Source organism: Mytilus trossulus, unplaced genomic scaffold, assembly GCF_036588685.1.
Source record: "Mytilus trossulus isolate FHL-02 unplaced genomic scaffold, PNRI_Mtr1.1.1.hap1 h1tg000024l__unscaffolded, whole genome shotgun sequence".
Classification (NCBI taxonomy): Eukaryota; Metazoa; Mollusca; class Bivalvia; order Mytilida; family Mytilidae; genus Mytilus; species Mytilus trossulus.
In genome coordinates, this window is record NW_026963290.1 from 4,943,383 (window position 1) to 4,957,975 (window position 14,593).

The following is a 14,593-nucleotide window of genomic DNA, read 5'->3' on the forward strand; positions in this document are numbered from 1 at the left end:
CAAATACTTTTTATGAGGAAAATTCTTTAATTCGTCCACATTTAGAAGAAGTTTACCTTTTTAACTGCTTCATTCCAGGAAGCAATTTGCCCGACATATTTTTCGTATGCATAGTGACCTGAGCGTGACACTCCTCGTAAAACTCCGGTGATCGCAATACGCATGGATCTGTCATTAAAATAAACAATCATCTGATTATGCATGTTTAGCACAAGCTTAATACCCATGTTTTTTTTGTTATTTGCTTAATATAAGGTGACAATCGGTAAACTTCGGCTTCAAAACACGGCATTTATTGAGCAGCCATATGACTTTTAAATGTTGCTCTTTGAGAATACAGCTGTTTTCAAACCCCGCCGCTTTTGGGGTGATTTAGAATATTCAAAGAAAATTAATTTTACATACTGGTTCCCCATTATAATCTCTGTGTTACATCTTATAGAGACATAACTTGGGAATGTTACCAGTAAATATTCATGTGCAATTTGTTTATATTGAAATCTGTGGTAACCTTTTATCTGGTAGGGGTATTTTAAACTGTGAGAAAGTCAGAGCATATCAACGTTGAAAATTGCCGCACAACTCTATATTTTGACCTTTGAAATTTTTTGTAGTGCATATGATCTTTCAATTCTAGGATAAGATTTTATTCAAAACTTCATTGTGAAAGTGGAACAGTTTTAGCCGTAAAAGGAGTTCCTGTGGGAAATTGCATTGTCAATATTTACAGAAATGCAACCTATATAGGATGAAAAAAGAAAACATTCTGAATTTAACCAAATTTGCTTTATCTCACAGATTTTAAAGAAGTTAACCCAAGTATGAAGTTTTATAAATATTTCATAAAGCTTAATAGGATCCTGGGCCTTAAATATGATGACTCAGCATAAATTCACAGTTTACAGTATGCATAGTTTACTTAAAGTCCTGAATACAAAATTACTTCATAATATTTGCATATTTGTAAGTTTAATTATTAAGAAGTGTTTATATTTTTATTTTGCAGCCATTGAAACTTATAGATCCTTCCTACATATTATTTTTGGGGTGTTTGTGCCCTGTCGATAACCTAAAAGTAAGCCGTAACACCTAAATCTGCTTTTTTTCACCACGGCATAAAAAATACAAGCTAGAAATACGCAAGTTCTTTCATCAAAACTTATAATAGTGTGCTCTTTCCTGAATATGTACTTTTAAATATTCCAAATTGCTAGAAATAGTAGACTAATTTAGGAAAATTGAGGCCCCAGGGGCATAACACATAGAAAATTGACTACCCCCTGGGCCATAAAACAAATTGTAAATGCTATGATTTTATTATTTTAAAGTTCTTGATATAGAAAACAATAACTATGCTTGGAAGTTATGCAAAATACAGATGTTATCAGTCATCTCTATAGCATTTAAAGTTATTTTATATATCAAACTGGTTTCTGCGTACATACACCTATTGCAAATATGGCTTTGTTTGAACTCTTCTAGTATATATTGTAATGCCATCAACCCCCCTTTTTGAATGTGCTGTGTTATTTATATTAAGTACAAATAATAATACGAAGACGACTGTGAGATGATATGCTTTGCATATGAATGTATTTGATACGCTGATTACACTGAAATTGATTTAATTCTATTGTGTTTAAAGTGATGTTATGAGTTTAATTTACTCGCGGTGACAAAGTTTGTTCCCGGAGTGCCGCTACCTTTAGTTTTGTTGTTTATTTGAGATATTAACCTTTTTCATGTGTTCCTAAGTTATCCTGTTGGTGTAATAACCTTCATGATGAATACATATGTTAGTTCTTAATGAGTTTAAGCTGGAAAACATCTTTATTTACATAAAATGTCCAGTGTTTACATTTTGAATTGCCATTTCGGGAATTTCCCTAATTAGAGAGATGGTTGCTGATTGGTCCGACTGATATAAGAGAGTCGGTGATTGGCTGATTTTCTTATAAAACTAAAATGATCAGCTACGAAAAGCAGTAATTGGCGTGGTTTGGAATTGAATGTTATGAAACACCAAACTTGAAAGCTCGGAGAATTTAGGAGGAAATTAAGGAGACGTATTTGGGAGCTTAAGGAGCTTAAGGAGGAAAGTTGGGAGATAAATTTGGGAGCTTAAGGAGCTGTGGGAGTAAAGTTGGGAGCTTAAGAAGCTGTGGGAGCTTAAGGAGCTGTGGGAGTAAAGTTAGGAGATAAATTTGGGAGCTTAAGGAGCTTAAGGAGGAAAGTTGGGAGATAAATTTGGGAGCTTAAGGAGCTGTGGGAGTAAAGTTGGGAGCTTAAGGAGCTGTGGGAGTAAAGTTAGGAGATACATTTGGGAGCTTAAGGAGCTGTGGGAGTAAAGTTGGGAGCTTAAGGAGCTGTGGGAGTAAAGTTAGGAGATAAATTTGGGAGCTTAAGGAGCTGTGGGAGTAAAGTTGGGAGCTTAAGGAGCTGTGGGAGTAAAGTTAGGAGATAAATGTGGGAGCTTAAGGAGCTGTGGGAGTAAAGTTGGGAGCTTAAGGAGCTGTGGGAGCTTAAGGAGCTGTGGGAGTAAAGTTAGGAGATAAATTTGGGAGCTTAAGGAGCTTTGGGAGATAAATTTGGAAGCTTAAGGAGCTGTGGGAGTAAAGTTGGGAGCTTAAGAAGCTGTGGAGGCTTAAGGAGCTGTGGGAGCTTAAGGAGCTGTGGGAGTAAAGTTAGGAGATAAATTTGGGAGCTTAAGGAGCTTAAGGAGGAAAGTTTGGGAGATAAATTTGGGAGCTTAAGGAGCTGTGGGAGTAAAGTTGGGAGCTTAAGGAGCTGTGGGAGTAAAGTTAGGAGATACATTTGGGAGCTTAAGGAGCTGTGGGAGTAAAATTGGGAGCTTAAGGAGCTGTGGGAGTAAAGTTAGGAGATAAATTTGGGAGCTTAAGGAGCTGTGGGAGTAAAGTTGGGAGCTTAAGGAGCTGTAGGAGCTTAAGGAGCTGTGGGATTAAAGTTAGGAGATAAATTTGGGAGCTTAAGGAGCTGTGGGAGTAAAGTTGGGAGCTTAAGGAGCTGTGGGAGTAAAGTTGGTAGCTTAAGGAGCTGTGGGAGCTTAAGGAGCTGTGGGAGTAAAGTTAGGAGGAAAGTTAGGGAGATAAAGTTGGGAGCCTATATGGGAGTAAATATATTTCTTAAAGTATTAAAGAAATAGATTGTCTTGGTCACAGTAATAACCATTACGGTATTTTTTACCGATAGTTATTTTAAATAGATGTTGTTGAATTAAGGCTACATAATTTTATAGGTGTTCTTTTATTGAGACCCTTGTAAGCCTGAATGAGCTATATGCTAATGAAAGTTTTTAAACTTATCGACTGAATCTACAGAGTAGTTACTCTGGATTGCTATATATGAATGTGTATACATATATTTAATAAGATAGACCAACCATACCGGGAACCCAACCAAACCAGTAACAGCTAGAGCCTTCACAGCCATTCTCTCTGCCATTTTAAGATTGTCAAATAACAGATCAAATCTTTTATATGATTTGTCTTTATTTATAAATAATAATTATATAACATTTGATAGACTTCTGAAGTCTAGGTTTAGGAAGCTGTAAAGTGTGTTGGTTCGACGGTATTCCAATTAGACGTCGGGCCGTACATTGTATAGTATTATAAATCATACCAGTTAAATAAATCCCTTTTATTTGTAACCTGTTATCTCTGGTGTCCGACTCTAACACCAGGGAGGCAGCGTTATAATATATTAGCTAAAATGTGTCAGATTCAGGTTACAGATGATACAGTTGTGACAAAAATTCTAAATTGACCATTTGAGGCAGAAAATAGCAACTTTAATTTACAAATAGGCATACAGTAAGATGTGGACTAGAGACAGAGGCAGGATTGGATATTTTATATAATCTTTAATGTTGTAAAGATTGACTGCTAGACATTACATTTATACTATTTTGATATGCTTTCAAAACAGTTTTAAATAGGTTCTATGTATTTTAAATCAGAAAATATGCAAATAGGGTAAGCTGGCAATAATTTAAGTCTTGTTTTCAAATTCTTTAAAACATGACCCAGGGGAGGGGTACAAAATGTACAGAGTATAAACAGTGTTATATTTCAGGCTATAATTCTAATAAATGAGTATGAATGTGAGAAAAGCTTATTTTAGAGAGTTTTCTACTTGAATAGATGTTTGTATATGTTAGACAATCTAAACAATGCTGCTGTTAGACCATGCGACGCTGAAACGATTTATCTTTTAGAGCAAAAAAATATTTTCAATAATGCTGTTTATAATCCGGCGTGTTTGACCACATACTTTGCATGTAGACCAAAAACACTGATAAATATGCGTATGATTTAGCGTTTAAAAGAGAGGTCGAAACTATTGACAGAGACCTTATAAGTGACAATAAATCTCTTGTAATGTCATTAATTTTGACAGTGTACCAGTCTTTTTTACTCTATGAAATAAGTTATTCCTATTTACTCAAGACTTAATTTGAGAGGCACTACAATTATGTTTTCTGTTCATCTAAGGCAAGGTTAATCTAGCATTGTATTTGCTAGCGATAGTTCTATTGGAGACGCTGTTAAGGCCAGAAATAATGTCAATGTAGTATCAGAATTGGTAGCTTGAAGGATAACAGTCGATTACAGACTAATCATACTCATTCCTTGAGTGGGTGTGATTCCACTTCATTTTCTTTTTGCCTCTATAAAAAGTCGGCATTCCACTTCCTCAGGAAGAAACCAAGCCTCTCCATTAATCTTATAGCCTTAAAACAGGATGATATCGAAAGTGCTGTAGTTCCTACTATGGGGTTTGTGACTGCTTTATATGAAATCGCAAAACAATTTAAAGTTGCTGTGACATCAGTTGAATACAAAATATATTAAAAAAAAGATAAAAGTCGTATGAAGCTTCGGCAAGTGAATCTATATTTTAATAACACGTACTACGTGCTAGGCGGCAGAGCAAATTTTTGGCGTCGGCAAAAATAGCAGTAAAAAATAATGGCTCACAATTTGCCTTTGGTTGGAATTTTGTGCAAAATAACAAGCTAGAGCCACTTCTCAGGGACAAATTGCATCAGACATCCTACAAGATCTTTTTTATTCGTATAAGGTTAAAAAATTATGTTAGGATGTGTTCCCTCCCTTGCCCTAATGTGTGCTTTTGTCACAATGTAGGTATTTGCAACAATGGACAATATATCACAATCATATCATGACAGCGTTTTGCCCGACTATCACACTTAAATATTTTAGTTAATTTACTGGATAACAGCTGTCATATGTGCATTTAAATCGGCTTTGATAAAAGAAAAATATGTCTGAGGAAAGGTACTTATCCGCTCAAACTTTGCGATTTTCCAAGATAAAAAGGGGCATAACACTAGAAAGTTAAATATAAAACTGCAAAATTTTAACTTTTTCGTATGAAATGTATTTTTATCTGTGTGTTTGAGTTTCACAGATGAGGCACACTGAAATGAGAGTGCGGAAACGAAAACAAAATGGTAATTTGTCAGTATATAAAGGATTATTATAATTTAAGAATGAAGAACAACTCTGCCAATGTTTCAACTCTGTCTGCGAGTGTTTGTTATCTGCATTGTAAAAGAGTTTATTAAAATATTGATGAGAAAAACCTGAGTGATAGTCTGGGAAAGAGTAAATTTACTTTTTCCAAAGTTATAAAGGGGTATAACTCTAAAATGGTATATGATACACTGTCCAAATTCAAACTGTCTGAAATTATGTACGAGCATTGTAGTGAGAATGATGGACATTTGTTTACACTATTTGCTTCAATGGGATGTATTAAGAGAACATATATTTATTCTAGTGAGCTTCCTCCAGGCATGCTTGGAGGATGCTCCGAGCATTTCAGAGAAGCTACTATCGTTAATACACCATTACATTCCCATTAATGTCAATCAAATATAAAAGTTATAGTTAAGAGCTTGTATGAGCTGTTTGTGAGCCTTTTGTTAGCCTACATAATAAAGTTTTACTATGTTGCCCTAGAAAATTGGTTAATAGACGCAAAAATAGATATATCAAAACTTGAGGTTAAACAGTTTAGGGACATTTCATCAACAAGAGAAGGAAAAGCTCTTATATAACTAAAACATTTTTATCTAAAGCCAATCAAAATAACACAAAAGTGGTTATATTAAATCGAGTACATCAAAACAGAAACAAGTCACCTTAACAGTTAACATTACATGAAAATAACTATTAATGTTGTTGTCAAGTCTATAAATATGTTGTTGAAAATTACATGTATATAGCAAAAAAGAAATAGATTCACAAACTTGTAATTTTTTGAAGTGTAATAGCAAATCAAAACATGGACACATGTAAATTCTTCTCAAAATTCATAAAATCAATCTAGAAATAATTGATGAGGCATTTCTAACTGGTCAAATAGTTAGCAACATAAACATTTCTTACCGACCAATCATCCATAGGTGTAACTCTACCACGATATGCATTGAAAGATTACTGGATCTAATTGTAAAATCATTATTGAAGAGGCATCACTTTTACATTCAAGATAAGGAAGACTTCATTTATAAAATAGAGTTGCACAAGGTAAAGAAAGAATGCATTCGTATTGCCTATTATGTAACAGTTATCCATGCATTTTCATCAGTTGACAAACATGTACTTTATAAATTTCAAACAAACATAAAAAAACGGCATTTTTAAAGTTAAGAAACAATGAACTTGAATTAAATGGACATTTATACAAACAAATTATAGGAGCGCCTATTGATGTTATATTTACATCTGTCTGGTCTATTAAAATTGTCTTAGATATTAAGTTCCAATGGATAGAAATCATCAAATTCCACTGTCAATACAAAGACGACAATTGTATGTTCTTCACAGATACATTAAAGCAGGTTGAAGATTTCCTTAACATAGCGAACAACATTGACCCTCTGCTTAAAATCAGATTTGACGTGTCTAGATTTAGTATTACCCATTCATAAATTACCGAAGTGTACAAAGGTGAAAGATTCAATAATAATAGCATACTTGATGTTAAATTAAATATAAAATAAACAGCTGCGTCATGAGCGCATGGTACGCCTGACGTCTTTTGTTGAAGTTTTATGCAATAGTCCTAAACAGTTACTAAGAAAGTTTTTAGCAATAATCATATATTGTTTTTGAGATACGACAAGACGTGTGAAACCTCCCCCCCCCCCCCTGGTTTTTTTTTACAAAAAACTAAATGACACTTAAATAAAATTTTGAATCAAGACTTAAAAGTATACAGATCTTCAGATTAATATGACAAAGAAGTGTGTAAAGGTTTAAGCAATAATCATAAATTGTTTTTGAGATGCAGCGTGACATGTAAATAAAACCTCCCCTTTTTACAAAATATAATGTACTGAATAACTCAAAAAACAAATTTTGAATCAAGATCAAAAAGTATACAGATCTTCAGATTATTATAACAAAGAAGCGTGTAAAGTTTTAAGCAATATTTTTAAATCGTTTTTGAAATACGGCGCGACATGTAAAAAAAGGCTCTCCCTTTTTTTTTTTTAAATACTCAATAATTCATAAATGAAATTTTAAATCATCGATAAAATGTATTCAAATATTAAGATTAATATAACTAAGAAGTGATTAGTAAATATTGATACGCTTCATGTTTTTGTATATTTGATTTAAAATCAAGTATATTATTATTATGGAATCTTTCACGTTTGTACACTTCGGTAAATTCTTTATAGGTCATACTAAATCTAGAAATTTCAAATGTCATTTTAAGCAGAGGGTCCCGTCTTTGTATTGACAGTGCAATTTGATGTTTTCTATCCATTGGAACTTATCTAAGATATTTCTAATAGGACAGACAGGTGTAAATCTGCATGTCCGGGAAAATATACCACTGATAGGCGTTCCTATAATTTGTTTGTATTACTGTCATTTTAATTCAAGTTCATTGTTTCTTAATTTTACAAATGCCGATTATTCTGTTTGTTTGACATTTTAAAAGCTGATTCTTGTTTGTCAACTGATGAAAGTGCATTGATAACTGTTTTTTCGTAGTTATCAATCTTCATACTTGTATACATTGATGTTACGTAATGAGTAATAAGAATGCATTCTTTCTTTACCTTGTGCACCTCTATTTTATAAATGATCTCTTCCTAATCTTGAATGTAAAAGGGATGACTCTTCAATAACAGTTTTAGAATTAGATCCGTTAATCTTTCAATGCATCTCATAGTAGAGTTACACTTATGGATTGTTCGGTAAGAAATGTTTATGTTGCTAATTATTTGACCAGTTCGAATTGCCCTCATTTATTATTACTAGATTGATTTTATGAATTTTTGGAAGAAGGAATATGTGTCCATGTTTTGATTCGTTATCATTCTTTAAAAAAAAATAAGTTTATGAATCTATTTCTTTTTTCTTATATAGTTTTAAACAATATCTTTTATAATTTGATAACAACTTTAATATTTATTTCATAAAACTGTCAAGGTGACTTGTTTCTGTTTTGATGTAATTGATTTTATTTACAACCACTTTTGTGTTACTTGGATTGGCTTTAAATTAATATGTTTTAGTTATATTAGAGCTTTTTGTTCTCATGTTGATGAAATGTCTCTAAACTGTTTAAATTCAAGTTTTGATGTATCTATGTTTGTATCAATTAACCAATTTACTAGGGCAACATAGTAAACCTTTATTATTACAAGCGTACAAAAGGCTCAAAAAAAGCTCATACAAGCTCTTAACTATAACTTTTATATTTGATTGACATTAATGGCAGTGTAATGGTGTATTAACGATATAAGCTTCTCTAAATTGCCCGGAGCATCATCCAAGCATGCCTGGAGGATGCTCACGAGAATAAATATTTTTTCCCTAAACGCCATACTAGTGCCGGATATATACGTACCTGTAGCCTATAATTTCCATGATTTTATATCAAGTCTTTACTTTATACATTTTTTTTCATTTCTCATTTGTTTTTTTAAACACGACAGACAGATAGACAGAAATAATTTGAATTTATGTGGTTTCTGTTGATACGTGTGATACGGTTGTTTTCTAAGGGTTACATTTTAGCAACTTAGAAAAAGTTCATTTATTTATAAATAATATTTAATGTAAAAATTTAGTAATTAGAATACACAAACATAATGTAGTGCTTCCTTAAATTATTGAATATTTATAATAGGTAATCCAGAACAACCAGACATTTTACCATCCTATGTACCATCAGCTGGGATAGAAGAAGGCAACAATGTTGTCTTCACATGTACGGGTGATGTCGGTAAACCTCAAGGCATGTTCAGATGGGTGAGATACAGACGTAACTCCAATGATGTTACTGTACAGGAAACACCATATGAATCAAAAATCACTACAGCAGCAGTGATGCCAGGAACCTGTACATACAATGGTACCAGTTCACTAACACTAAAGATGACACAAATAGATAATAATGCGGTAGTCAGATGTCAGGTTGTTTATCAAGACGTACCACAAGGAAGTTTATACAAACAGACCTTCCCCATTAATGTTTACTGTAAGTAGGGGCTTAATAAGTTTTGATAGATACTTAACATTCCATGGCATGTATATATAACCGGGCGTTTTCCGTGATTAAGTAATTCAAAGACGGAATACCAATACTTTAAACTTTATTAGCAAGGTCCGGACAGTACCAGACCTAACACCTAAACTCACAACAAAATGACATACAAAAACATATGTAAAAAACAGTATCTATAGAAAGGATTTGTGTCCAACGGATTAACTTGTCATGGTCAGAGTGATATCAGTCACGACAAACATATATTTTATAATAGAATTAATAAGACACAAAGAAATGTAAAAGGTTCGATAAACGGATTAATAAATTGTCACTATAGCACTTAAAATATATTTTCTGATCTTAATTTATTTTTAATCGCAAATAGTCCAAATCTTCCTGGTTATATTTGCCACTACTCCACCTAAACTCGGTCTCCGAGTTTACCGAATGAACTTTTGTTATCGTCGTGGGTATCCTCCTCCCTGCAATGACGTTGCTGAGAATTGCCACGCGGGCAAATTGCAAGGGTCGAACGCACACCTCGGTTTGAATGTTTATATCTAGATGTTGAATCACGTGTCTATTGTCTCTTTCTTTAGCATGTTAAGTCTCTGAATTTCGTCTTTCATATCATGTAAGATGCGATTGTACTGCATGTTAGTATTTTTAAACTCCATTGTTAAGCGTTGTCTGGAGTTCGTTAAATTTAGGTTTTCCTCTTTCAGATGAACTATTACTCTTTCCAAATGTTCAGTTCTACTTTTATGTTCGGCTAACTCATGTTCAATCTTTTGAATTATCCGGCAATGTTCAAAACGTTCCAAATTTACTTTGTCCAAACTGTTCTTTAAACTGATAACATTTTTTTTTTCTTACGATATCCAATTTTGAATTTTCACCTTTGAGTACAGCTATTTCTTTCAACGAGTTACTGTGAGAAACTTTTAACTTCTTTAGGTTCTGTTTGGCGGATTCGTCTTGTATGGAGCACGTGAAAATGGAGAGTTCCTTGTCCTCGAGTCCTTGAAACGGAAATTGAGACATTTGTTTCTTCTCAATAAATGTTCTCATGCGGTCGCTGTCTCTTTGAAGTTTAGATTTTGACTTCTTCTTTGGATTTGGGTTTTAACGTGACTTGGCGTGAAAACTACACATACGGGCAAAATGTCCATGATTTCTGCACTTGTAACAATGAGCGTTAGCTGCATAACATCGATGGTAGGTGAAAACGTTCAATGTCTTACCGCAATATTTGCACAGAAAGTCCAAACAGGTATCTTCTTTTGTTATCGGAAACAGATGTCCTTTTCTGCAAGGCTGGTAATTCTAGTTTCCTTCCATTCTGTTTCTTCTGAAGGTATTCATTTACTAGTTTGGGGGAACTAGCTCGGATCGTGCCGCGGGTACCTCAACCAATATATAACCGGGCGTTTTCCGTGTTAAAGTAATTCAAAGACGGAATACCAATACTTTAAACTTTATTAGCAAGGTCCGGACAGTACCAGACCTAAGACCTAAACTTACAACAAAATAACATACAAAAGCATATATAAAAAACAGTATCTATAGAAAGGATTAGTGTCCAACGGATTAACTTGTCATGGTCAGAGTGATATCAGTCACGACAAACATATATTTTACAATAGAATTAATTAGACACAAAGAAATGTAAAAGGTTCGATAAACGGATTAATAAATTGTCACTATAGCACTTAAAATATATTGTCTGATCTTAATTTATTTCTAATCGCAAATAGTCCAAATCTTCCTGGTTATATATACACTATCAATCAAAAGGAATATTGACTTATGATAGAAAATTAATGCGGTAAAGGTACCAGGATTATAATTAAGTACGCCAGACGCGCGTTTCGTCTACAAAAGACTCATCAGTGACCCTCAGATCAAAATAGTTATAAAGCCTAACAGGAATAAAGTTGAAGAGCATTGTGCACCCAAAGTTCCAAAAAGTTGTGCCAAACACGTCTAAGGTAATTTTTTCCTGGGATAGGAAAATCCTTATTCTTTTCTAAAAATTTAAAGTTTTGTAACAGAAAATTTATAAGAATGACCATTTAATTAATATTCATGTTAACACCGAAGTGCTGGGTACTATGCTGGTGATACCCCCGGAGACGAAATGTCCACAACCAGAAGCATCGACACAGTGGTGTAAAGTGTTATCATGAAGACTTGAAAGAATTGACAATTATCTAATTGTATGGATCCATATTAGTACACACATTGTTTCTAAATAGTGCAAGGGAGATGAAAAGTTCCAAATGAAAACTACTTGCATGATGGGGTTTATGCAAACACTACAATATAAACAGTGCTTGTAATGATATAAGTGGAAACTCATGGGGAATTGTCTTTTGTAAGCTTAAGCTTTAAATATCACTCACAGTATAAAAGAATAGATATATGTTCAGCTGAGAAAAGCATTTGTGAGAAAAAAAAAAATAATTCAAGTTTGTATTTATTATATCTCTATGTGCTATTTAATTAATGTTAATATAAAAACAAAAATTCTGTAAAGGTTTATAAAAATGATTTAAGAAGGGATTGTTTCAAAAAAAATCATTGTGCAGGAAATAATGAATGGTCGTTGGTGAATTTGCATTTTTATGTTTTTCTCTTTATTTTTCTATAGATAGTGTTAGGAATGTACAAGTAACACAGTCTCCCATCAATCCAACATTTGCCGAAGGAGCAGGACCCATAACTCTGACATGTACATCAGATGGCAATCCTGCTTCAATAAACATAGATTATACTTGGCACAAAGAATCCAACACCAGTGTGACGCTAGGAACTGGTCCTACATATGTCATCAATGATGTTGTGGTTAATGAAACAGATAACTACATATGTGTGGTTAAAAACAGTTTTAATGGACAAACATATAACATGAATAACTATTTACGCATACAGATAGGTGAGTAAACAAAAACACACACACGCATATTTCAATGATGTTGTGGTTAATACAAACAGATGACTACATATGTTAAGTACAAAACAGTTTTAATGGACGGGTATTCAACATGCAGAACTCTATACGCATACAAATAGGTTAGTTTTTTCAACCCACTAACCCTCCCTAGCCCAAACATACACCCACCAACACACGCACATAGAATGGAGAAGGAGAGAAGGAGAGAGAAATCAATAATGTTGTGTTTACTGAAACCAAATAAGTGTTCCACATAACACTAACAGTTTCAAAGAACAGAATTGCAACTCTATAATTAACAGAAATCAATAGACGAGAAAAATGCAACTAAAGAGAAAAAAATCAGATATAAAGTAAGAAACAAATACAATGCATAGTGAAGTAGAAGTATCCAATAAAAACATGAGACATGTATACTTATACATACAAAGCTCTGATTCCTTTCACGGATTTGGCTATACTTTTTGGACCTTTTGGATTATAGCTCTTCATCTCTTATATAAGCTTTGGATTTCAAATATTTTGACCACGAGCATCACTGAAGAGCCATGTATTGTCGAAATGCACATCTGATGCAAGACAATTCGTATCGTTAATTTTGTTACTACCACTGGGTCGATGTCTCTGCTGGTGGACTATTAGTCCCCGAGGGTATCACCAGCCCAGTAGCCAGAACTTCGGTACTGGCATGAAAATACGGATTGTTTGTGTTATTAAAATTTGCTGTTACAAAATATTAGAAACTATTATAAATTAAGGAATGTATCTTCCTCATGCAAAGCTCTGATTCCTTTCACGGATTTGGCTATACTTTTTGGAACTTTTGGATTATAGCTCTTCATCTCTTATATAAGCTTTGGATTTCAAATATTTTGGCCACGAGCATCACTGAAGAGACATGTATTGTCGAAATGCTCATCTGGTGCAAGAAAATTGGTACCGTTAATTTTATTACTACCACTATTTTTGTTTCTCAATTAATTATATACAGTGTATAGTTATAGGGAAGTTTTTATTGCTGTTCACAATTTGTTTGTAAAATTTCCATAACAATTCCACTATTTTTCTAAGTTAGTGGATACCTGTTCTTATTCATAATCTCTTAAATGATTGTCGTTATACTGAATTTTGAAATACTGTATGAAATGAAATCTTTCGAACGAAAGAAAATTGTATACTCGCTCTGGCAAGTTGATACAAACCGTCGGCATTTGATATATTGACAAGAAGGTGTTGTGTGGTGACAGGAGTAAAAAAAAAGGTTTTCCTACGGAAATTTAAGAGATCGAGGGGGGAGCAAAACCCCCCACAAGTTGAAGCAAGATCCTACAACTCGAATAAAGCTTCCGCAGTATTCGGATGATACAACAATTAAAAACTGGCAGCAGAAATGAGCCATTCACTCTATTTAATAAAAAGTCTAAAGTAGAACTTCAATGTTCCTCATTTGCATTGATACCTTAAATGATCGAATACTGTAAAATATTACGGCAGTTTGAATAACTTCACCAAAATTTTTCTCTTTTCGTTTGATAAGTGGAATATATTCTGAATTACATCCAACATTTCCTTTCGAACAGAGTATAGATTTATTTTTTGTTTGATTACGAAAGGATAAGAACTTTCTCATTTGGAGACATGGATATCTTATGCATTCAATTCAGATTCTGTTGGCTCATAAATTAATAACCGGTTAAGGATGTCGTAAACTGGTAGCTTTAGTAAGGTGAGACTTCTTTCTTCATGTTGAAGACTTTATTTTACATTTGGGTGTTAAACTTTGTTCCTTTGCTTTTGTGTTGTTTTATATATATTTTTCAGTGCATGTACTGATTATGTGTCATGGATGGGTATTCATTCTTTTGTTATTCTATCAAAAAACTGAAATTGAGAGGATAATGAAAACATAACTATTTATAAGTTTAAAATTTATGATTGATGCTTCCTGAAAAAAAGAAAAATCCAGAAAGCTCCATAAATTTGAACACACAAAATGTCTACAACCTAAACTATGATCCATGTCACATTATTACTTGACACATAAGGGCACTTCTTTGTAGCTTTTCTCATCACTTG

The 14,593-nt window shown here is 33.4% G+C and overlaps 1 protein-coding gene across 1 annotated transcript in view; it reads left to right on the forward strand.

Annotated features, from left to right (window-relative positions):
- Positions 1-12,507, forward strand: part of LOC134699060 (uncharacterized) — a 36,770-nt gene extending 24,263 nt beyond the window's left edge. Inside the window, exons 6-7 of the mRNA XM_063560744.1 lie at positions 9,202-9,552; positions 12,215-12,507. Coding sequence (XP_063416814.1) covers positions 9,202-9,552; positions 12,215-12,507 — 644 coding nt within the window. The remainder of the gene's footprint in view (positions 1-9,201; positions 9,553-12,214) is intronic.
- Positions 12,508-14,593: the final 2,086 nt, after the last annotated feature.